The sequence below is a fragment of the Orcinus orca genome, chromosome 9 (genome assembly GCF_937001465.1).
Source record: "Orcinus orca chromosome 9, mOrcOrc1.1, whole genome shotgun sequence".
Lineage (NCBI taxonomy): Eukaryota > Metazoa > Chordata > Mammalia > Artiodactyla > Delphinidae > Orcinus > Orcinus orca.
Window position 1 is genome coordinate 75,809,047 of NC_064567.1, and position 25,764 is coordinate 75,834,810.

Consider the following 25,764-nt stretch of genomic DNA (forward strand, 5'->3'; position numbering starts at 1 on the left):
GATCTACTTTTAGTATTTATTCTGGAGTTGTGGAGATCCGCATTTTAGAAACCAAATAGACTTACAAGTAAACCTTTACTTTTTATTTCATAACCGAGGAGATGAGATTTTCACGAAGCGGAATTACCATAATCCTTCAAAAAATATATAAGCATGGATTTTAAAGATAATATGAAAGTGTCTCTCTGACAGTGTTTTGTTTGTTTGTTTTGCAGGCTATAGGTTCCAGGCTTGCTGTAATTACCCAGAATATAGCAAATCTTGGGACAGGCATTGTTATATCCTTAATCTATGGCTGGCAGTTAACACTTTTACTGTTAGCAATTGTACCCATCATTGCAGTAGCAGGAGTTATTGAAATGAAAATGCTGTCTGGACAAGCACTGAAAGATAAGAAAGAACTAGAAGATGCCGGGAAGGTGAGTCAGACGGAGTATAATTGCTGACCTAAGTAGAGTAAAATATTCTAATCAGTGTCGTTCTGTTACGAGTACTTCCTGAGCTTCAGGAATGTTCCTATAACCATTCCTCAGAGCGGTCTTATTTGACGCTTGTTCAGTGGTTGAAAACTGAAGAAAAGTAGCAAAACAAATTCTTAGACCCACAGACTGACAACTAATTTTGTCAGGCTTTTCTAGTTTCAGGCGATTATCTTCACACTCCTCCCTCCCTCTTTCTCTGGAGCAAGCAGAAATCCATTGCTTTATTGAGGAAAGGAGGCCCATTTAATTACATATGAGGGGGGGAGATTAAAAAAAATGGGAAAGTTTTAAAGGTATTTATTCTATCTGGCTTAAAGTATTATCATTCTTTCCCTTTCATACACCTCCTCCCTTCATGTTATTTCTGTTTACCCTTACCCTAATACTTTTTTTTTGAGGGGCGGTGTTGTATACTTGTCTGTCTGTTGTTGTTGTTGATTTGCATTTTGCATCTCCCTTTATTTTTTAAAGAATTTTTACTTTACAGTGGCGTATCGTTGATTAACAACAACATTGTGTCAGTTTCAGGTGTACCGCAAAGCGATTCATTTATACATATACGTGTATCTTTTCTTTCTCAGGTTCTTTTCCCATTTAGGTTATTACAGAGTATTGAGCAGAGTTGTTGTTTTGAACAAATGCTTATATGGCAATGGCTTTACTTCTCAGGGTGACCCTGTGAGATAGGTTCTATTATAGCTCCTTTTTCAGGTGAGGCTGTCACAGGCAGGTAATGCCACCAATGCCTTAGAGCTCGTGAGTTTAAGTTTCAGAGCCAGGATTCAAACCCAGACAGTCGTGCTCCCAAGTTGTGCCTCTGTTAAGAAACAAAGAGGTCTGCAGATGGCGGGACATAATCTGATATCATGTGATCTGTATCATTGTAGAAATGAGTGGTCAGAACACCCCCAAAACTGGGGCTACCATCTAGGATAGGGATACGTCTATCAGTGGTTCCCAAGAGTCAGGGCAGGGACCCAGGCAGATCCAGTGACCCAGGTGTCTGAGGTACTTTGCCTCTGAACCAGGCAGCTCACGAATAGGAGGATGGAGGGGGTCCTGGAGGTTGGTTATTACCACTCACACTTTGTCCTCCACCTCCCTGCCATCTCCTCAGACTTTTTACCCTGTGTCTTTGGGATTCCTTCAGGAAACTCCTCTGGACCAGCTTTAGTGCTTCTCAGTGATTGCCAGTGAGGGAAAGACCTCACGTGAAGTTTCCCTTCAGGGCCGTCAGAGGCCCGGTCCTTAGGTTCAGCAGGATGGTGTCGGCCCCCAGGTGTCTGGAGTCCATCCTGTGACTAGTCACTTCATTTAATCCTGTACTTTGTTGGTTTCTCCCCTATGGTGTTGACTCTTCCTCTGATGAGAAGATGGAAAAAATGTGTATATAAAGAAAGTGCATTACTCTTTTATAGTGTCATTGTTTACTGAGATGTTCAGAATGTCCCAGAAGAGTCTTAGGTTGTTCGTAGGAAGAAGATGACCGATCGGAAGTTAATTCACTGCAAACCACAGGTTGGCACCTTCGAAGTGGTGCGTCAGGTTTAAGAATCTGGGAGTTCTGTCAGAGGGGACAGGGGAAGGGGTGCAGACGGAAATAGATACATGTGAGTATGGCAGGTTTTCTGGGTAAAGGTTGGGGGTGAGGTGAATGTCCTGCTCCATTGGTGGTTCATGAGAGAGGAAACTGCAGGTAGGGAACGTGGTGGCTGCTGTACCAGCCGGTCCATGAAATAGTAAAAATCAACTCCCACCCGATCACCATTCTCAGGTTACCGTTTATTGCCTGTTTATTGTATACCAGACATCCTGCTAAGAGCTCTACATGCATTACCTCATTTGACACTCTCCATAACCCTTTTGAATTATCCCTGTTAGGTAATAAAACCCAAGGTTCAGAGAAGTCACACACAGCAGCCTAACTGATCTGTCGGCTTTCTATATTCCTCTTACAGAAGGCACACTCCTCTCTTACAAACACAAACAAAATCACGCTAACCTTTAACTCCTGCAGTGGCTTTTTTTTTCACACACACACACTGTATTTTATTTTTACAAGAGATAAATAAACTGACACCAAGCATTGTAAATGGATGACCACAACAAAAGCAACAATGATTGCAATTACCAAACACGAAACACTCTCATACTATGTCATAATATTGACATTCAGTGCAGTCATCCTCCACGGTAACAGCTCCTTTACTTTGCAGTGAAAATTGATTTGTATATTTTTTGCCTCTGAGTCCTTGTGGGATTTTTTTTTTTATTCAAACAGAAAGTCACAAAAATTATAATCATCCTCATCAGTTCACTCAGTCCCATGTAATTAATTTTTTTCATCTTGATCTTTTGTTAGCACTTTTATGAATTCATCAGTTTTCCAGTAGAGTTCTGAAAATGCTTATTCATTCATGTCAGCAGTATAGTCAGTTACCAGAAACCTGTACTTGTCAGAGTCTTTTCCTTGAATTCCTTGAAGATGAAACCCTTTTATAGGAACATTTTTGCGAAAGCATCAGAGTACACCCAGAACTGTCTGTATATGACAAAAGACTTAAAAATGACCACGGTTAAAGATTTGATGAAAGTTCATAATAATGCAATTGAGAAGGAAATTTAGTTATTTCTGAGATACACATTTTCAAGTAATAACTAGAATTATGCCTTATACCATTATACCAGAACATATAAGATTTTTAAATTTCATGTAATGTCTGGAACATTTATATTAACATATTTCCATACAAATAACCCAAAGAAAGTTTAGTATGCGTTGTTTTTTTTGTTTTGTTTGTTTTTTTATACTGCATGTTCTTATTAGTCATCAGTCTTATCCTCCAGGGGCTTCTGATCACACTTGCAATAAAATCAGCCCTTTAATCCTGGGCTATAAAACTCTGCATGACTCAGCCCCATGACTTCTCTGATCCTGTCTTGCACTAATGTTTCCCTCACCCACCCAGCTCTGGCCTCATGGGCCTTCTTTCAGTTCCTAGAACACTCCAAGCTGGTTCCCTCTGATCTTCATATCTCAGAATTATTACTCTTCAGAGATGTCTTTCCTGGCACTTGAATTAATTCCTGATACTTCTCAGCACTTTATTTCTTTCCTATTTCTTTATTGATTAATGGTCTGTCTTCCCTACTAAAATGGGGACCAGGACCATAATATCTGTTGGTTTGCCCTTAGAGGGACAGAGCAGGCCCAAGATTCGAGAGCAGGATTGTGTGATGTCAGAGCCAGCTGATAACCTCTACCTTGCCTGTGATCTGTGTTCCATCGATTTGTCACATTATTATTGACGAATGAACATTTTTATAGAATAGATGCTTTTTCTTTTTAGAAATAAAAGCTGTAATCAGTTTATTTGAGGGTAGGAAGAGAAGTGTGAGTTTTTTCTAGAAATATATATGTATTTTTTCCTTTCTTAAAAAATTGTTTAGTACATGATGTTTTCTGAGGAAAACTCAGTGCTATTTCCTGTTCTTGAATTACAAGTTCTCTCTCTCGATAGTGGTTACTGAATCTCTATTTAAAAGTCTTGGAGCCCCCCCCCAAAAAAATATATATAAAAATAAATAAAAAATAAAAGTCTTGGAGCAAATGAAGCTGCAAGAATGCAGAGTACTAATTAATCCTTTTCCTAATTGCTTCATCGTGTGGCAAGATAAAGACAGTTGTTTAGTGATTATATTGTTTTACTGACTTTTCAAGGTCTGTAACTCATAAACTCTTTTATTGGGCTGTTCACTCTAAAAAGCAATGACATTTACAAACCAATCACAAACAAAACAGACCTGCCTTAGAAGAATGTGCGCAGAAAATATTTCTTAAAATCATTACACTGAAATTTACAGTAAAGTCTGTTTTTCAGCAGACATTGTTATAGTTTGTTGAATTTTCTTACTGATGCAAAAAACCTCTTTGTTTGAAGCCTCATAATTGAAAATATTTCTACCATGGGTCTGAACAAGGATTGTCTTTGGGGGTTTGACTGGAGGTCAATTTTTTCCTCTAACTTTTTGCTTTCTATACTTTTAGCATTTTCTAAAAAGAGTATATACTATTTTTATAATATGTAAAGAATTTTATAAAATATTTTGACATAAATTGAATCTGGACATTTTCCTGTATTGTTAGTAGCTTATGGTAAACATAGTACAATCTTCTTGGCCTGCTGGGTCAGAGTATAATATTTTTAACTTTATTTTTTAAATATCTTTTTGTTTTGAAGATTATGGTATTAATTTTTTTCTTCTAATATTTTTTGCATTAGTCTTTAAAACCAACAATGTCATATCAAATATCCACTATTATCTTTGAAGTTAGGTATTTGTGTAGGATTCAGTAAAGAATAAGTAAGATTTTGGGTTTGTGATTTTTTGTGTGTGTGCTGTAAATCACTCTCATGTAATTGAATGTGTCTGTATTAGAATCAGTTCCGACCAGTGTAGAGGCCAGAGAAAGGAAGAACGTGTTAAACGATAAGGATAATTTCTCTTACTGATTTATAATTTAGACTTACAATTCTAAAAATTATTTCTCTTGGAATTAGAGTTAAGAGGGACTTCAGAGACCCTCTTGTCCATCCTACTCATTTTACAGATGAGGAGAACAAGATAGAAGGGCATTTCAGGGTCTCATGCTGATGCAGGCTGAAATCTCCTTTTGTACGCTGATGTTTCTTGTATTTTCCATAGCTCTTTTACCCAGACTCCAAAAGGTGGTAAAGGATGTATTTGTCCTAGCCTTGTTGGAAGTTAAATTCAATTAAAATATAGATAGAAACTTTCTGGAAAACCAATTGATAATATGTGCTGTGTTCCTTAAAAAGTAGTTTATTCCCTTTGACCTAGTAATTTAACTTTTAAGGACTTCTCCTAAGAAAATAATCAAAAAAAAATTCAAAAAAAAAAAAGAAAAGAATTCAATATGGACAAACGTTTGTGTATGAAGATGTTTATCACAGCATTATTTTTCATAAGAATTGAAAGCTCTGTTCAGCAGTAAAGGACTGCTTAGCTGGCTGGGATAGTAAGTGGCCCTTTAAACATCCCGTTGTTAATGTATGTTTAATGACCTTTGAAACGTCTCTTTATTTGTTAAGGTAAAAAAGAAGGCTATGGAGCCAAACATAGAACTTGAGCCCAATTTTGTTAAACAGGTATAGTTTAGAAAATAACAACATGTAAGCTATTATGTAAAATACACCAGTATGTAACTTTTCATTACCTTCTCTGTCTTTTCAATGTTTTCCAAATATTCTTTAGTTGTCTCAAATGACCGTTATACAGAGAAAAATATAAACATGTTTTATAGGTATTTTAATAATATTATAATTTAATGACATTATAATAACTTTTATATATATAATAATTATAAACTTAAAATGTGACCATCATGGAAGAAAGGGCACTGCAATGGAGATAAAATACGGAGTTCTTAGGTTAATTTTGCTACTGTAAAGCCATGTGGCTTTAGGTAAGGGCCTTCATCTGTTGAAGCTTCAGTTTCTCTTTCTGTAGAGGGGAGTTTGAATTAGCCCATCTTCCTTCCAGACCTAAATCTCGATTTGATAAGTCACTTGGTATCCTTTTCTATAGCAAAGACGCTCAGGAGTCATAATAAATATTATTTAATATGTAAATAATACTTATTAATAAAGTTAATTTTATGAATCTCTTATATGGAATTCAAACTAATTGCCACTGTTGGCCTTGGTGCCTTTAGTAACGGGACATTCTCTGTTACAGATTGCCACGGAAGCAATAGAAAACTTCCGAACTGTTGTTTCTTTGACTCGGGAGGAGAAGTTTGAATATATGTATGCCCTGAGTTTGCAGGTACCATACAGGTAATAACCACTGAAGAGTGGGAGGGGAGTATGGGAAGTTTTTCAATCACCAGATTTGTTTTCAGGAAGATTGCTTTGGCCAGAAGGTAGGGAACAAGTGGAGAGACTTCTAGAAGGGAACCAATTGGGAAGCAATTATAATTAATCCAAGAGAGGAATCACAAGACCTGACCTAAGGCAGGGACATCTCTGAGGCAGAGCCTGTAAGAGCAGATAACTGAGGGGAGGGGAGGGAGAGAGGATGTTGAGAATGACTCTGATGCTAGCTACATTTGCATGACGATGCTATTATATGTTCCGACTGGGAATGAGTTTTTTGTGGAACATGAAATTTGAGGTATCTGTGGAGCCTGAGGGGGTGGTCTTCCTGGGTACACCCTTCCTTCTTCTCTTTACCCTTCTCTCGTGCAGACCTTCTGTTCTTCCTTTAATGAACTCACAGTGAGGGCTCTAAAAAGTGATGTGAACATAAGCAAGCCATCCTCTCTGAGTCTCCTTTCTTCTTTTATCAGTGGGTTTTCAAAGTTTTCAAAATGAGAGTAGAGTCTTTTTTTATGAAAAAAATTCACTTGAAATCCCAATATATGAAACAGATAAAAGCAGAAGTTGATCTGATTAAAGCAGGAGTAGGCAACCCACTCACCAGCCTCTCGCGCCTCCACATCGCCCAGTTCCATGTGGATCAGAGAATCCACGTGTTAACTCCTTTGCAGAGCCTTCTCTAACTCCCCTAGAGGCTTAGTGCTTCTCCTTTCTTCCTTTAACACATGATTCATAAGGTACTTCCATTGCATAAATAACAATCCAACTTGACTCCTGGGTCCCCAAGGGCAAGAACATGCCTGGTTCCTTTGTGTTGGCCCTTCATGGTCCCTCGAGCTTGTGGTTTTGGGTCAACGTGTGTTGAACGAATGTTTACTGTAGAGTACGTACATATTATATGTCCATGGGTGGGGGAAAGGGAAGGAATTTATTAATCCCTAACAAACTCTTCTTGTTGTCTTTGGCTTATTTTAACTTGACCGTAATGCTTTGAGGTGTGGTTACTTCTCCATTAAAGATGAAGACACTGAGGTTCAGAGACAAGGTATTTTCCTAAATTCTCACAAGTGGCGATGTGAGGACCGACCTTAGTGTTTTGGAGACGAAACCCATTTTTGTCTGCTACACCTTCATACCCCACTGCTAACCCATGAAAGGTTATGTTGTAAGGACTGAGAATTGAAAGTCAAGTAAGTTTCAGAATGTCTTCTTTTCAGAAACTCTTTGAGGAAAGCACACATCTTTGGAATCACGTTTTCCATCACCCAGGCAATGATGTATTTTTCTTACGCTGGCTGTTTCCGTTTTGGCGCCTACCTGGTGGCACATGGCATCATAGACTTTCAGGATGTTCTCTTGTAAGTATGGGGGTCGTCCTTACAGTTAACTCTAGGAATCAAACCAAGGCGCACATTTCATGCCTGGATAGAAGAGCTTACTGTGAAGCTTCATGAAGAGATTTTGGTGATTCAGAAGATGGCATTTTGCCTCTGCGTCTCCGTGTATTATCCTGGAAGCATCTCATTTCATTTGGGGAATCTGTGTCTGCTCTTCTCCCCGATGCTGACTCACACATTTGACCTTCTTGAATCCATGGCTAGCTGGGGTGGTGATTCAATGAGGAGTTTCCAGAAGGCCTGGGTGTTTTGGGAAGAAGCCTAACCCAGGGCCAAGTACCTGGTTCCTTTGAAAGGATTCTAAACAGGGCGGCCAAAGAATGAGTGTGGAGCACTGAGTTCGGAGAGCCCCGGAAGATTCCAGGATAAATTTGCTTTCTTTCATAAGAGAAAAGCAGTTAGAAGGTAAGAGCTGGAGAAATGCAGAAATGACAAAGGAAGCTCGATTGGAGTATCTGCCCCATCACTGTGAATGCAGACAGTTGTACCTCAGTCAGGAGAAGAGAGACCTGGACTTAACTAATATTTCTAAAATACTAAAATATGCAGTTTGGTAGTGAAAAACACGTGTAATTTTTCCGAGTGTCTAGGTTTGGTGATGGCTGAGCTGCCCTTTGATACCATACCGTAATTAGTGGTGATACAGTTTTACATTTAAAGCTGCATCATCGAAGCCTGGGAATATGTGTTAGTATAATATTTCCATCCTATTTAGACATTGACATGTGCGTGCATGACAGTTTTCTCAGGATGACTCCAACAGAAGATTTAAAATTTCCACTCCACATCTTTCTGATAATTGATATGCAGGTGCTATTTATAACTATAACCAAAAGATCAAAACCAGGCACCATTGGCATCGGTGCTTTGATGAGATAATTATCTGATATATCGCTTTACTCTGAGGTTAAGGTATTCAACTGATGGAAATTGCTGACTCTTGGACTTTCAGATTCGGAAAATCCATCTTCCAAGTAAGGAATAGGGGAGAGCTGGCTGAAGAGCAGTCCATTTTAAACAGATTCCACAGGTCTAAATGATAACAAGACCAAGATGAACCATCTGTGTGATTTATGTAGAGCTATTAAAAAGAAAAAAACACTGTGTGCTACATTAACTCAGGAATAGAGGCCAAAGGAATGGACCTGATGGACTCATGGCATTATTCTGGGAGATTCCTAATATTATACTCACTGTTTTAAAAGGCTTTTTTTTTTTTTTTTTTTTTTTTTTTTTTTTTTTTTTTTTGCGGTACGCGGGCCTCTCACTGCTGTGGCCTCTCCCGTTGCAGAGCGCAGGCTCAGCGGCCATGGCTCACGGGCCCAGCCGATCCGCGGCATGTGGGATCTTCCCGGACCAGGGCACGAACCCATGTCCCCTGCATTGGCAGGCGGACTCTCAGCCACTGCACCACCAGGGAAGCCCTAAAAAGGCATTTTGATAAATGTGTCCAGAGAAGGGCGGCTGAAATGTTGAAAATGAAGGGGCTTACCAAAGATGCTAAGGGTTTTGAAAATAATATTCCAGTACTTTGAAGGGATGTATTATGCAAAAGGATGTACGTTTTTCTTGGTTTGAAAAGGAACTTTTTAACAATAGACTTCCTCAATCAAACTTCCTCCATCCTAAAACCAAGGATGGAAGCTAGCTTAGGGGATGTGCCCTGGCACAAGCATTGAGAGCTGGACTTGACATTCTGTGAAGTCCTTCCCAACTTTAAGCTGCTGTGACTCCCATGTCATAGATTAAGAACGCCGATGCAGGGAATTCCCTGGCGGCCCAGTGGTTAGGAGCTGGCGCTTTCAGTGTGGTGGCCTGGGTCCGATCCCTGGTGGGGGAACTAAGAACCGCAAGGCGTGGGGCGTGGCCAAAAAAAAAAGAATGTCGATGCAGCTTGCAAGCAGCATGATAGCTGGCTCTTTAAGGAACTCTCTGCGGTACAGTTCACAGGTTTTCTAAGAATCTGATGTAATCCAGCAGAACGCCTATATCCGTTATTGATTGCCACAAATAACGCTGCATGCCAACCACCCACTATCCCCCAGTGACACACGATAATAAACATTTATTTTTGCCCTTAAGTTTGGGGGTTAGCTGGGCAGTTCTACTGATCTGGGCATAGTGGATCTCAGCTGGGCTCGCTCTTGTGTGCAATGGGTAACAGGCTGGTTGGCTGGGGCCCACGGCACTCTTCTGTCTGTGCCTTGTCCTCCAGCAGCTAGGTGGGCTTGTGGTAGTGGCAGGGAGAGAGAGAAACATGCACGGCCCCCTGAGTCATAGGCTTGGACCTGGCAACAGTCACTTCCTCCACATCCTGTTGGCTAAAGCAAATTCCAAGGCCAACCCAGATTCAAAGGTAGGAAAACAAATTCTCCTTCTTCAGTGGAGGAGCTGCAAAGTCACTTACAAGAAGGTGAGGACACAGAGAGAGATGAAACATGGGGTCAATTTACAATCAGTCAGTTATACCGATATGAACTTATAAGGAAAAGTGTTTGGTTTTTTTTTTTAAACTTTTTGACTAACGTGTTGTGACTGTTTGAGACAGTGCTCTCTGGGTGTAGGAGTGTCACCTTTCTAGCATTGCAGTCCTAACTCTTTGCACATTTTGCCTTTGTCGTTGGCAGAGTGTTCTCAGCCATTGTCTTTGGCGCGATGGCTGTGGGTCAGGTCAGTTCATTTGCTCCTGACTATGCCAAGGCCAAAGTGTCAGCAGCCCACGTCATCATGATCATTGAAAAAGCCCCTGTGATCGACAGCTACAGCACGGAAGGCCTAAAGCCGGTCAGTTTGATGTTTTGATTATGTGATCTGCTCCTAACTGATGAATTTTAGTATTCTAAGTGGAAGTTTAATAAAATCTGTGCTTTTTTTATTTGGTGGTAGTAAAATGAAAGTTTCTCTGTCCTTTTAGTTCCTTTTAGTAAATGCTGATAATACAAGTTAACGTCTAGTACTTTTGTAGAACAAAGCCACACGGATGTAGAAATACTGCCCATTTTATACACAAATCCTGCTAATCAGGTTTTATTATATGTAGGTGACCCTATTCTTGGGGAACAGATTTGAGTTTTCACATTTGTATTGTGTTAATGAGACATGCTATGAAAACACTGACCCTTTTAGATCTTATGTATTACATTTTAGCAGTTATAAACGAAGCCTGACTGTAGTACAAGTTCACTACCTTCTGATACCTAGCGGTAGAGAGGGTTGGCTATTGTGAATTTTCAGGATTGCGGCAATCAAATTTACTGTTATTGTTCTGATTTTAGAATACAGTGGAAGGAAATGTGACATTTAATGAAGTCGTGTTCAACTATCCCACTCGACCAGACATCCCAGTGCTTCAGGGGCTGAGCCTCGAGGTGAAGAAGGGCCAGACGCTGGCCCTGGTGGGCAGCAGCGGCTGTGGGAAAAGCACGGTGGTCCAGCTCCTGGAGCGGTTCTACGACCCCTTGGCTGGAACAGTGGTGAGCACACTTTTTTTTCTTCTTTTTAAAAAAAATTTATTGGAGTAGAGTTGATTTACAGTATTGTAAATCACTCAGCAAAGTGATTGAGTTATATATATATACATGTATTCATTCATTTTCAGATTCTTTACCTGTATAGGTTATTACAGAATACTGAGTAGAGTTCCCTATACTATAGGGAGCATATACAGTAGGTCCTTGTTGGTTATCTATTTTATATGTAGTAGTGTGTGTATGTTAATCCCAGGCTCATAATTTATTCCTCCCTGCCATGTTTCCCCTTTGGTAACCCTAAGTTTGCTTTCTATGTCTGTGAGTCTATTTCTGTTTTGTAAATAAGTTCATTTGTATTATTTTTTGAGATTGCACATATAAGTGATATTATATGATATTTGTCTTTCTCTGTCTGACTTCACTTAGTGTCATAATCTCTAGGTCTGAGCACACTTTCTTATTTAGCTCATTTCAATTTTTTCATCTTCTAAATGCCTAGATGTATTTTTTTTCAGTTTTTTTTTTTTTGATGTGGACTCTTTTCAAAGTCTTTATTGAATTCGTTGCAATATTACCTCTGTTCCATGCTTTGGCCTTTTGGCCGTGTGGCATGTGGAATCCCAGCTCCCCAACCAGGGATCGAACCCGCTCTGGAAGGCAAGGTGTCAACCACTAGACTGCCAGGGAAACCCCTGCCTAGATGTATTTAATTCTCAACTATAAGCCGTGGCTTTACAAACTTTTAAACAGCAGTCCCACTTAAAGTCTGACATCCTAGATATAGTCTCCAAGCTGTGTCCACTGCCCCAGCCAACTTCTCCAGCCTTTCCCTCAACCCTGCTACTCTACCTTCCTCTGCAAGCAGCCTTTTTACCAGCCATCCCCCTTCCCTTGGTTAGGTCTCAGTTTACATGAGCAGATGCAGGAAAAAAAGCCAGAAAGACAGAGGAGGGGTGCTGAGAGAGACTAGTAAGATGGAAGCCAGGGATGGGAAGGGTTTCAACAAGGAGAAGGTAGTCGGCACTGACAAATGCCGTGGAGAGATGGGGTAAGACAGAGACTGAAAACACATGGGAGGATTTGGCAATGAATGGGCTGCTTCTGACATTTCACAGTCTTCTCAGTGAAGTGATGGTGGTAGGAAACAGTTGAGCATGGCTGAGGTGTGGTCAGGAGGGGAAATGGAGACTGAGCGAAGTGTAGACTAGCTAGAAGATCAAAGGAGAAGGAAAGGAAACTAAGAGTGGAGAGGCAGAGCCCAGGGAAGATGTTTAGCATGGGGAATCTTGAACGTTTTTATGGCTGAGGATGAGATAAAACCATTGATGGAGAGAGGGAATTCAAACATCTTCTAAGGAAAAAGAAAAAAAGCGAGATCAACAAATTTGGGAAACAGATAAAGAACATAGAGGGATTCTCCTTTGTTTCCTGAACTAAAAGAGTAAGTGAAGGGTCAGATTTATTCATGCAACATTCAATAAACTGTCAGTGAGTTCGTGTCAGGGACTGTCTTAGGTACTGGGAATGACATAGGAGTCTTGAAGGGAGTAGTGACATTTTATTACTGTTATGATTTTTTGGCTGTGCTGCACAGCTTGTGGGATCTTAGTTCCCCAACCAGGGATTGAACCCGGGCCATGGCAGTGAAAGCGTGAAGTCCTAACCACTGGACCGCCAGGGAACTCCCGGGAGTAGTGGATTTTTTTTTTTTTTTTTTTTTTTTTTTTTGCGGTACGCGGGCCTCTCACTGTTGTGGCCTCTCCCCTTGCGGAGCACAGGCTCCGGACGCGCAGGCTCAGCGGCCATGGCTCACGGGCCCAGCCGCTCCGCGGCACGTGGGATCTTCCCGGACCGCGGCAGGACCCCGTGTCCCCTGCATCGGCAGGCGGACTCTCAACCACTGCACCACCAGGGAAGCCCGAGTAGTGGATTTTTAAATGACTATAATGGGGACTAGGAAAAGAATCAAACTAGGTAGGAATGGAATTCAGAGGAAAACATTTTCATTATGTAGGCACTGAGTTACTGGTCAAACTCAGAGGTGATATTCAAAATATTCAACAACTGGAATGGGCCTGGGCACTGTCCATCCAGGAGGGACACCTACTTTGGATAATCAGACCGATGCTTGCCAGCTCTATATGGGCCCTACTTGTGTTAATGATTGATGTGAAAATAGAATTTTCATCCTGTAGGCCAGGGCCCTTTTCACTTCCCCACAGTAGTCACAGTTATCATAAATATTTCTTATTGTATTCACAGACAGTTATGCCTTTACTCAGTCCATTCTTTGACAGTTGTGGAAACTTTGTTCCTCAAGCTTTGTTCCTTATTTGTACTACCTTGTTTTATATCTTCTGTGAATTCTGACTTCATGCTTCAATTTTGTGGTTAAAGTTTGGGCAGAGAACTCTCAATGAAAACCTTGCTGACACAGGAAGCAATCAGAGGAGGAAATTTTAGCTCTCAGACACTGATCGTGGTCCTTAAGAGACATTTCTTAAGCAGTGTGTTAAATGTTGAGCTCTAATGAGTTACAGGGGATGGTGTCTGTCCTCAAAGATTTCAACTGAAGAGATGGGACGTATCCTTCCATGAGTTCTATTAAAGAAGAAGATAGGCCTAGAGCTAGTTCTTAAGGGATAATTAGAGCTGGTTGCGTAAAGCTGTAAGGGTGAGCAATCAAGGCATCGTTCGATGAAGGAGATGACGTGAGCTGTGGCTGATGATTGATTTGTTCCCAATGCGGCATATGGGCCAGTTTGGCTGAAATAGCAGATTTAATTAGAGTCATGGTTCTCAAACTTTTTTGATTATAACCCACCTAGGAAAGACCAAAAGAATTCCCCCCCCCACCCTTACTACACTCACAGTCACTGTAGTGGGAAAAAACACTTGGCGTTAATAGTGTTGGAGTTGAAAACAACAATGGTAAACATACGTGCAGTAATTAGACAAGAAGAAAGTAAAGAAATGAATGATTATTCTCCGTGTTCATAAGCACAAGGGGAGCGAAATTTAAAACGTGGACCGTATCAGTTATGGTTCAGTGTAGGAAACAGAAGCTGCTCTAGGTATTTCACGCAGATACATATTCAGTAAGGGGCATTCGGTGCTTACAGAATCACCGGAAGGGCTGGAAGAGTGGAAGTAAAAGTCAAAGTCAGCACTCCCAACATTCAAATCACAGCATCTCAGCTGGAGTCCTGTGGCCAGGAGGTTGTAGGAAATGATGCCAGTGTCACAGCTGCTCCAAACCTGAAGACACAAGACCAGTGTCTGGGTGTTGTAAAAACTCCCGTCTGCCAAAACACAGGTGTTAGTTTACCACGGCCTCTGTCTCCCAGATTTTGCACACTGCATCTCACCAGTAGAACCTCAGTTACTTCTAGAACCAGGAGCGAGCCTGGGAAACAGTTATTAGTCCTCCACTCCCTTGATATGTGGAAGGACAGACACAGAAGAATATGGAAGTGAATGCTGAGTGTATAGGACAGTAACCGTCTCAAGACAACACTGATCATGCCCTGAAAACAAAGTGTCCTCTTCCATTGCAGGGAGTACGGTGATCTGCTCCTGTGCATTTACACTAGAGCTTCGAAATACTGCCAAGTGCTCCACAGCAGGCAGACCTCTTAGTGGAAGTGCCCTCGATACACATTAGTAAATGTGCCAGGTTTTGTTTATGAATGTCAATTAGTGACCCTGAATAACTCAGTTAATAGGTTATTAGTTCTTTCTTTTTTTTTCTTTTTTCTTTTTTTTTTTGCCACACCTCGTGGCATGCAGGATCTTAGTTCCCCCACCAGGGATTGAACCCACACCCCTTGCAGTGGAAGCTTGGAGTCTTTTTTAAAAAATATTTATTTATTTATTTATTTATTTGGTTGGTTGCACCGGGTCTTAGTTGTGGCAGGTGGGCTCCTTAACTGCAGTTTGCCAGCTCCTTAGTTGCAGCATGCAGTCTTCTTAGTTGTGGCATGTGGGCTCCTGAGTTGTGGCAGGCCAGCTCCTTAGTTGTGGCTTGCATGTGGGATTTAGTTCCCTGACCAGGGATCGAACCCAGGCCCCCTGCATTGGGAGCTTGGAGGTCTTATCCACTGTGCCACCAGGGAAGTCCCAAAGCGCATGGAGTCTTAACTGCTGGACCGCCAGGGAAGTCCTATGATTAGTTCTTGTTGCCATAAAAAATGAGTCTATGCATTTGAGCATCATTTGATCATAATGATCATTTGAAGCAAGGACTTGACCCTGAGGAGGTCGGGAAATCCTCATGACCATCAACGAGCCTCGAATCACACTCTGAGAAACATTGACCTGAGCAGAGGTTCTCAAGTTGGTGTGGATCATAATGGCCTAGAGAGCTACTAGAGAACACAGCCACCCCGGCTCATTTATGAAGGTCAGGACCTAGCCTTTTCATTTTTATGATTTTTCCCAGGTGATTCTGCTGCCAACCAGAGGTGGAGAACCTCTGAACTGATAACTTTAAAAGGTTTAGATCAAATTGTGGCGAGTCTTGCAAAACCAAGACTTGTTTTTGGAATTGTTGGAATTGTTCAGAGAGTGGAGTTTCCAAGTTTGGTGGGGCCTGAAAGTTATACAATTTCAGGGACTCTACTTGAAAGAATACAAAGTTATGAACACACAATTAGATATGAAAGTGAGTATTTCCTTCAAATGAGAAAAATTCACAACAAAATATTGAAACCTTAAAGATTCTGGTCCCTCTCCTTTTTAGGCAGGTTATCCTAAATGCTTACCCAGAAGAACTGGCCTCCCTTCCATCCAGAACACCGTTCAGCTCCCAGCATTTGCCTGCAAATGGGCGTCCTTGAATCTTAAGTTCATTAGCTTCACTGAGACTCACTCTGGTTTGAGTCTTCCCCCGACCTATCCTTTCTTCCCTTGCCGGCCCATGCTATGCGCTGCCACCAGAGTCCTCTCTCCCCCTTAGGACACAGTTAGCAGCCTGTTGTCTGGGTATTACCCAGTGGGTGCTGGGGCTAAGATGGAGACATTGCTCTTTTGAGGGAAGACAGAAAGTATTTTTCAATTCTGAGACACTGTGTTGCTAAAATCCAACCTGTAGTGTGTAGGTCCGATCCGAGCTCCCTCAGTCACTAAGAGTGTGACCTTGCACAAGTGACTTAGCTCTGCTCATGTCCTCATCGATAAAATGGGGATTAAACTCGCATTTACCTCACGAGCGTTGTCGTGAATATTAAACGAGAGAAGGCATGAGGTGTGCTTACAACAGGACCTATAATATAGTCGATGCTCAATATTTTATCTATGATTACCATTTCAGAGTCAATACATACAGCAGGATAATACATATTTCACATTTGATTGTGCTACTGAAATCAGGTAGTAGATTTAAGTTTGGAATAGAGATAGCTCGTCATTTTAATTTAGCCTTTGTTTTTGTTTATTTATTTGTTTTTTGGTCTTCCATTGTTATTGTCAGTGTGTTATTGTCAGTGTGTTACTTTAAGTTTTTATTTAGGCCAGTATCTTTTTTTTTTTTTTTTATCCCGCCGTGCCACACAGCATGTGGGATCTTAGTTCCCCAACCAGGGATCAAACCTACAGCCCCTGCATTGGAAGTGCAGAGTCTTAACCACTGGACCGCCAGGGAAGTCCCAGGACCAGTATCTTCTGAGCAGTGTTCACTGACGCCCTGGACTTCCTTGGTCTTCCCTCAGAGGGCCATCTGCCGCAGCCAAAGAAGCTCTGCGTTGATCTTTTTATATTTGGTCTTCTAAACGTGTTTCCCCTAAGGAAAGGATTCTTTAGCAAACACAGGTTTTAAATAGTTTGTAGTTGCTGTGTGTAGCGTGGGGCTGAGGAGGCCTAAACGTCTTCTTGTATGCAGTGTGATGGAGAAGCTCATTAAAACTTGCTGGGATCAGTCATATTTGTCTGACTGTATTCGTTTGATGGTGTCTATTTTTTCTCCCAGGGGTATAAGCCTGGAAAAAAGTTTTTTAAAAAACTACTCTTTCTTTCCTCAGATTTCCGTTTTTCACACTGTTCCATCTAACAAGATCTGCTGTTTCGCCACATACTTGTATGGTTTTTCCTGCCTCTCTTCACTCTCTACTTTCCACCTTCACTTAACACTGTGAGGAAGCCTGGAGCATAGATGCTTGGAATAGTCTCCATGGCAACCGGGCTTGGTACTAATGAGGTCATGCATGTGTTTTCCATCCATCCTTGCACCTGCCAGCTTCACAAACAGAAGCTGTCTTCCTGCAGCAAAGACTGTACCCTACCCCTGGCCAGCTGTCTCCCAGAGGCACCCAGCCAGGTACACGGGATTCAAAGTGTATATATAGCTCAGGACATACTCATCACCACTATTATAAACGCTCAAAGCTGAGTCACTGATGTCTTCTTCAGGGAGGATGAACAGCTCTCACTTGAATGCCAGCGTTCTCTTGCAAAGTAGGTCTTCGGGGCAGACACATCTGCATCAGAGAGCAAGGATTATTGTCGACCAGGCTGTATGGGTACGCCCCAGGCTTCTGCAGGATAATCCAAGGGGAGACAGGTCACTAGAGAAAGGGCAGCCTCTCCCTCCAGCTCCTTTGGGTCAGATCCAAATCGCAGACAGTCCTTCACATACCCTGTGCCCAGCACTGTGCTCAGTAGGGTTCATACATGACTTCATTTAATCCTCAATTCTTTGACTTTAGGAATTATCATTCCCAGTTTACAAAGAAACTAAGAGACATTAATTCACATTCCTAAGATCAACAACGATTTAGAGATATAACAGCGACCTTCCGACGCTCACTTCTGTTTCATTTAAGTCCTCAAAAACGTGATCCTAACTAACAGGTCAGATCAGAAACGTGACCTACAAACCTATTCTACGGTATAGCAGTTAGTTATTTCCAATCTAATGGTGGCTACTTTTCCTGTGAAAAATCAGTGCATAAGAATAAGGATGTCAGAATACATCCCAGAATTAGAATGCATTTTATTAGTTTCCTGTGGCAGCTATAACAAATGACAGCAAATTTAGTGGGATGAAACGACACAAATTTATCTTAAAAATTCTGGAGGTCATGTGTCTGAAGTGGATCTCACTGGGCTAAAGTCACGGTGTCAGCAGGGCTCTGTGCCTTCTGAAGGCTCTAGGGGAGAATCTGCTTTCTTACCTTTTCTAGCCCGTGGCCCCTTCCTGCATCTTCAAAGCCGGCAGTGACCGGTTGAGTCTTTCTCATATTGCTCCACTGTGATACACACTCTCCTGCCCCCCTCTTGCACAGTTGAGGACCCTTATGATTATGTTGGGTCCACCTGGATAATCTAAGGTAACCTCGACATTTTGAGATCAGCTGACGAGCAACCTTACATCGTAATTCCATCTACACTTGTGAATAACATTCGCAGGTTTCATGAACGAGAACATGGATGTCTTGGATGGGGGAGAGGTGCATTATTCTGCCTACCACATGCATAGGGTTGAAACAGAAGAAATATGATGGTTCCTCAAAGCATACAATTATGACCTTATTCAGTTAACCTTGACAATCCAAACGGAAAACAACAACAAAAGTCTCACAATAACTTGGCAATCTTAGTGTATGAAATGATATTAATTTTGCTAAATTCAAAAAATGTGCTGGTTCTGAAGATGATCTGTGATCTCTTGTTTTCAGCTAATTGACGGCAAGGAAATAAAGCACCTGAATGTCCAGTGGCTCCGAGCACACATGGGCATCGTGTCCCAGGAGCCCGTCCTGTTTGACTGCAGCATCGGCGAGAACATCGCCTATGGGGACAACAGCCGGGTCGTGTCCCAGGAGGAGATCGTGCAGGCAGCCAAGGAGGCCAACATACACCCCTTCGTCGAGACGCTGCCTGATGTAAGTCTCTCTCCAAATAAGGTACCTGGGAGCCTGTGGCAGCCCCCCTGGCCTATGCTTGTGACTTCAAAAGGGCTGGATCCCAAAGGTGAAATGAGCAACTAAAACACACGTCCACCTGTATACAAGCATCTGCCTGCACTTCCCATCCCCAGTGGATGCGATGTTTACCTGATCACCTGACTCACTCCCTGTGAGCAGCCTGACCGAAAAATACATATGCCTGGGAGGGCTTTCCCTCCAAGTCTGGATGCAGGGCCCACAGAAGCAAGAGTGACCCTCCCCCACCATTTCTCTCCCAACCTTCCTTCCGCCTCCTTGCCGCTCTCCCCCAAGCCTCAAACCTCCCTCTGTGGAGTCGGGCCAGGCCAGGGAACTGGCCCCATGCCAGAAAGAAGGCTCTGAGTAAGGCTGAGCCATTGGAGTGTCATCTCTCACCATTGCACATTCCATGCGCCCCAACCTCTGCTTGTAGGGCTGATTATTGAAACCTTCCCTGGGCTGTTGTCCCACAGATGCCTTCTGAATTCCTCCTAGGAAGTTACGTAAATGGAACCTCTTGCTCTCTCTTAAGCCTCTTAGCTCCTGTATTTTGCATTGCAATCTAGACCTATCTTCTCTAACCCACCCGCCCCCATTATCATAAGTTATGTTCTTTATTTTAAGGAAGAACTAAAATATAAAGCTCAGTAGCCTGAAACTGGCGGAGAAGGTCCTCTCCTCATGGGGAAAGATGGCAATGCCTTACGGCCCCAACCCCCTCCCAAGATTTCCTTTCCTGGAGACTCTTCTTTGGATAACTGCTGTCACCACACATCATAGGCCCCAGGGAAGAGGCGTTGTCCACTCCCCTCCTTTAACCTTCTAGCCCATCTGTGGATAATTGGCCCTTCCCAAGGCTAGAACATTCAAAGCATGTAACTTTAATTCCCTTTACTCACGGCGAGGTCAGTGTTCTCAAAGTCTGGGCGTGGGCCAGAACATCAGCGTCACCTGGGATCTTGTAAGAAATGCAGATTTTCAGGCCTGACCCCAGACCTACTGAATCAGAAACTTGGAGGTAGGGTCTAGCAATCTGTGTTTTAATATCCCAGGTGATGCTGATGCAGGTAAAATGTGAGAACCACTGGGCTAGGGGTTAACAAAGGCAAATACAGAGAGTAATTATTATCTAGCTTATGAAATATACCTTGCCCCTCTCACTTTTGTCTACCACCGGGACCTACCTTTCTGGGCTCTGGGCTCTGTCTACGGAGCACACTTGTAGACATCATAAGTCTTTTCCTCAATGTCTAGACCTGGAAAGAGAAGGCAAAACCACTTAAGTCCTATTTTCTGTCCAAGGATCTACTTCTTCACCTGAGTGGTTCGCACTAGGATTTACCTCACCCTGCAGGGGGCTGGTCTAGTTTCCTCCTCTCAGGGGTACAGCCCTGCCTTTATCTGCCTCAACAGGGTCGATACTGTGGCAGTGCAGCCTGGCAACCTCTGCACCCTCATGGGACTTGCTCCAGTGCTCTGGCCTCCCTGGTGGCTGCAGCTCTGGGCTGGGCCAGTCGCTAGCATCTGCCGGAACCTCCCCTGGGCTCGCTTACTCCACCTGCAGGTGGAGAGCTCTATGTTGAGTGCCATACAACTAAGGTTGCCAGAAATAGCAAGTAAAAATGGGCAACCCTACATAGAATGAATTTTTTTTTAATTGAAGGATAGTTGATTTATAATGTTGTGTTAATTTGTGCTGTACAGCAAAGTGATTCAGCTATATATATATACACACACACACATTCTTTTTTTAATATTCTTTTTCATTATGTTTTATCATAGGATACTGAATATAGTTCTCTGTGCCATACAGTAGGACCTTGTTGTGTATCCATTCCATATATAATAGCTTACATCTGCTAACCCCAGCCTCCCACTCCATCCCTCTCCTCCCCCCTTCCTCCTTGGCAACCACAAGTCTATTCTCTATGAGTCTGTTTCTGTTTCGTAGACAGGTTCATTTGTGTCATATTTTAGATTCCAGAAATGTATAAGTGATATCATAATGGTATTTGTCTTTCTCTTTCTGACTTAACTTCACTTAGTATGATAATCTCTAGTTGCATCCATGTTGCTGCAAATGGCATTATTTTGTTCTTTTTTATGGCTGAGTAATATTCCATTGTATACATGTACCACATCTTCTTTATCTATTCATCTGTCGGTGGACATTTAGGTTGCTTCCATGTCTTGCTATTGTGAATAGTGCTGCTGTGAACATAGGGGTGCGTGTATCTTTTTGAGTTATAGTTTTGTCTGGATATATGCCCAGGAGTGGGATTGATGGATCATACGGTAATTCTATTTTTAGTTTTCTGAAGAACCGCCATACTGTTTTGCATAGTGGCTGCGCCAGCTTAACATTCCCACCAACAGTGTAGGAAGTGGAACATGAATTTTAAAGTCAAACTCTGGATGTCAGAATCAGAGCCCACAGTTTGACTAACATTTCAGCCTGGCAAGGACCTGAAAATAAAAAGATAATATGGTTTTTTTAGGTTACCCATTACATTTCTGCTCTCCCCTACATACCCTATTAATTCCTGTCCTGTTGTCACATTGGATACTTAGTGAGCATTATCTGCTCTGGGAAACAATATGTGAAAATTTTCAGGAGAACTCTGAAAACAAAAGTCAATCAGGAGATTTCAGCTTTTCAAGTTAGATATCGAATAGAGTTTCTTAGCATCCATTAAAATTGTTGAAGCTTTGGAGATAGTCTTATAAAAACAGACAACAAAAGGCTAACATCCCAAGAATTTCTTCCCTTCCTCACTTTATTTTTTTAAAAGGATATTATCATAATCGACATTTTATTTTTTTTAACATCTTTATTGGCATATAATTGCTTTACAAAGGTGTGTTAGTTTCTGCTGTATAACAAAGTGAATCAGCTATACGTATACATGCATCCCATATCCCCTCCCTCTTGCGTCCTTCCTCACTTTAAAATAATGCAGAGAGCATCACCTGCTGGTTATAAATAAAATGAGTTTCAATTATTTTATTATGCATAGCCTGTTAAAATCAAATTTCCTTCCTCCTACCAATCTTTGTCCCAAATGCAATGAAACCAGAAGGCTGGAAGAGCCTCACATTGCAACAGTCATCTTCCTCGTAAATATGTTGACTTGTCTACACTAAAGCATAACTTTTAAGACCCAAACGTCTGTCTTCAAGAAGAGAGGTTAATCCTGCCATTCAGAGCTATGTTTTTGTTGTTTAACTCTCCTTCAACCCATTCTTAGCTTCTGAACCTAAACTTTTTTGTGTATATGGAAGTGGTTATCCTATTTTCTGCAAGCACACTCTATTTCAGAACTTTATCAGTTCTACTCTTCATCATAACAAAACCCTATTTACAGAAATATAACACCAGAGTAGGAGACAAAGGAACTCAGCTCTCTGGTGGCCAGAAGCAGCGCATTGCGATAGCTCGTGCCCTTGTTAGACAGCCTCGTATATTGCTTCTGGATGAAGCTACATCAGCTCTGGATACAGAAAGTGAAAAGGTAAGAATTTAACGTGGACTCATTCACACTTGAAGCAGTTGTCCGTTAAAAGGTTTTAAGTTTATGCTTCTGTCTTGTACAGTAGAGAACACAATTCAGCCAGATACTGAGTTTTGTTACTTTCAGTGGAATTTAAACACTTTCGGTAGCTGTCATTCAAGAGAACTAAGATGAAACAAGGCAGATTAGTCTTATAACGCTTGTGCTCCAAAAGTCAGCCCCGGATCACTTTGTATTGATCTAAGAAGCTGCATTCAGGAGCCATAGTCCCATTTCTCCTGGCAGCATCTCCTCAACAACTATATAAAAAAGTGGAAGCACAGAACAGTGTTAAAAGCTTACTGTGCTTGAAGGTAAATACTAGCAATTGTTCTCAGTTTGAGAAGAAGTGGAGTGTTCAGGTGTCTGAAAGATAAACTCATTCTGAGTTTTTTTTTATCTTAAAAATACCAAAATTCAAGGAGGCTGTGTTTGGCCTGTGCTCAGGCTTCCTGTATTTACTGTAGTGCTAGACCAGAAGGATGTCACAAGGCTGGGCACACTACTAAGTGCTTCTAAATGATTGCATAGGCTGTATTTACAGTCATAACTCTGAGATAAACCAAATTAGGATTCAGTATTCTTCTGATACGACAGATCCCTTGCTTTGTAAAATCTATGTTATATTCCATTGACACCACTGTTAAAGAAGCACGTATCGTTGGAGAAATTAATTGTGAGGCTTGTTATGGAGGAGAAATTGAAGGGAGTGGATTATTATGATCAGAGTTAATTTGTGTGATTATTGAACAGGTTGTCCAAGAAGCCCTGGACAAAGCCCAAGAAGGGCGCACCTGCATCGTCATCGCTCACCGCCTGTCCACCATTCAGAATGCAGACTTGATAGTGGTGTTTCAGAACGGCAAAGTCAAGGAGCACGGCACACACCAGCAGCTGCTGGCACAGAAAGGCATCTATTTCTCCATGGTCAGTGTCCAGGCTGGAGCAAAGCGCTAGCGAACTGTGACCATATGAGCTATTAAATATTGCCTAATATTTGTGTTAAAATATGGCATTTAATCAAAATTGAAAAAGTGAGCACTTCCTGGGAAAACTATGTAGAGTTACTTATTTAACATTTCCTGCTGCAGTGGAAGATCATTCCACCCAGTTCAGAGTTTTCAGAGACTATAATTGAAGGAACAGAAAGAAACAGCATCAATTGGAGAAAAGTAATGGTTTTAATTGCATTATAAAATTTATAGAATCATTCAAAGTAGATTTTGTTAATAAAGTGTATAATTTTTGTTTATATTTTCTTATTCAGACTGTAACTGACTACCTTGCTAAAAGATTATAGAAGTAGCAAAAAGTACTGAATGTTTGTGTAAAGTGCCTATAATAAAACTAAACTTTTATATGACTGGAGTCATCTTGTCTAAAGTGCCTGTAAATCTATCGTCTCCCAGTTGGACTACTGAAGATCATTTCTGCACTTTAAAAAAAGGACTTCTTTAAAAACTCATTAATTTTTGTAAGAATGGTTAAACAGTGTAATAATTCCTATTGTACATGTCTTTTCATGTTGGGTTCTACAAAGCCATCTGGCTTCATTCTTCTTGGACTTGATCCTGCTGATTCTTGCATTTCCACTTTATGCTGGCTGTCAAACCAACCACATAGATCAATACAGGATTTTAGGGGCTGAGATGGGGCAGAGGATGGACAATTGTGAAGTGTATACTCTGATGTACGTTGAATATCTTGCATTGCTCTTATAAAGGGCTCTTACAGGATTTTAATACTTTTGCATTTTTAAAAATACAGTTCTTTTTCTGTTTTGATAATGCATCACTTTTCCCAGTAATTGGTCTCTTCCAAAGTTGATCCTTCTGGCGGCAGGTGATTAAAATGTGCCATAAGTTTAAATACATCATCATGAAAACATGGTGAAAAAGGAAAATATCACCAGAAAATGATACTCTGACTATAAAAAGAGAAGCCAAAAAGCACTATAAACATGATTGAGAGTCACAAGCTGGGAGCAGTATTTGCCATATTTATTTTAAATAATTGGTATTGTTACTATCTAAAGAATTTTAAAAGGAAGAAAATGCCATCACCTCCAAGGAAGAATTGGCAGAGGACATGGTCCAGTAAATCCCAAAGAAGAAATTGAGGAGAAAGAAAGTGCACACTCTCAAAGAAATGTAGATTAGATCAACAGACCCTTGAGGGGTAACATGAGCCCCATGGCGGAATAAGACATCCTTTGTTTCTCCCTCAAGGACATAATTTGGCATCCAAGCACAGACAAAAGTACCTTTTTGGGAGTTGTGGGATCCAGCATCATATGCCAAGGGACCTAAGAGGAGTCTTGCTTCCCCGTGAGTCAACTAATAGGGATAAAGACCTGGGTCCTGGCTGTGGACCCTGCAGTAGCCTGTGAACTGGCTCCAGCCCCCCTTGGCCTTGGTCGAGGAGCCCCTGGAAGACACTGTCTAAGACAATCACCCACAGACCATAGAGCCTTTGTACAAGTCCTGGTTTCCAGATGAGAAGTTCCAGCACACCTTTGGAGCAGAAAAACTCGGAGTTGGGAAGCATTGAGAGGATGAGAGGAACAGCTTGACCTGACTTGCACCATCCCTCCCCCCAAGGGGACACAGCTTAGGGCCAAGAGAGATCTCAGCCTGTGATTTCTCTCGGGGAAAGTGAGAGCTTGTGAGTGACACGTGGCTCACGGGAGGCTGCCAAGGGAGCTCCTTTCTCTCTCCCCACATCCAGAGTACTGAAACATGAACTGCATGACTGAGAGGCAGGAAGAGACGGAGAATGGCACGTAGCTCCCTCAGAGGGTGTTAAAGGGGCACAGAGCCTGCTCACCACATTCAAGAAGCCTGCCCTGAAGCCGCTGGGAATGCCTCACCTGCAGATCCTCCAACGGGCGCACGGGTGTCCCCGGTGCTCAGTATGCCTCACCCACACAAACCCCCTGACCCTGTGGCTGGCTCCCTGTGTGTGCTCCCAGCAGCAGTGGTGAGAGCAGGGTCTGGCAGATGGTGAGTGATATTCAAGCACACAAAGAATGCAGGCTTG

The 25,764-nt window shown here is 41.9% G+C and overlaps 1 protein-coding gene across 1 annotated transcript in view; it reads left to right on the forward strand.

Moving 5' to 3' along the window:
• ABCB1 (ATP binding cassette subfamily B member 1) overlaps positions 1-24,093 on the forward strand; it is a 106,280-nt gene extending 82,187 nt beyond the window's left edge. The window contains exons 21-28 of the mRNA XM_004263504.3: positions 216-419; positions 6,243-6,343; positions 7,603-7,743; positions 10,410-10,566; positions 11,058-11,255; positions 18,926-19,132; positions 22,540-22,686; positions 23,479-24,093. Coding sequence (XP_004263552.1) covers positions 216-419; positions 6,243-6,343; positions 7,603-7,743; positions 10,410-10,566; positions 11,058-11,255; positions 18,926-19,132; positions 22,540-22,686; positions 23,479-23,682 — 1,359 coding nt within the window. The 3' untranslated portion in view covers positions 23,683-24,093. The remainder of the gene's footprint in view (positions 1-215; positions 420-6,242; positions 6,344-7,602; positions 7,744-10,409; positions 10,567-11,057; positions 11,256-18,925; positions 19,133-22,539; positions 22,687-23,478) is intronic.
• The last annotated feature ends 1,671 nt before the right edge of the window (positions 24,094-25,764 follow it).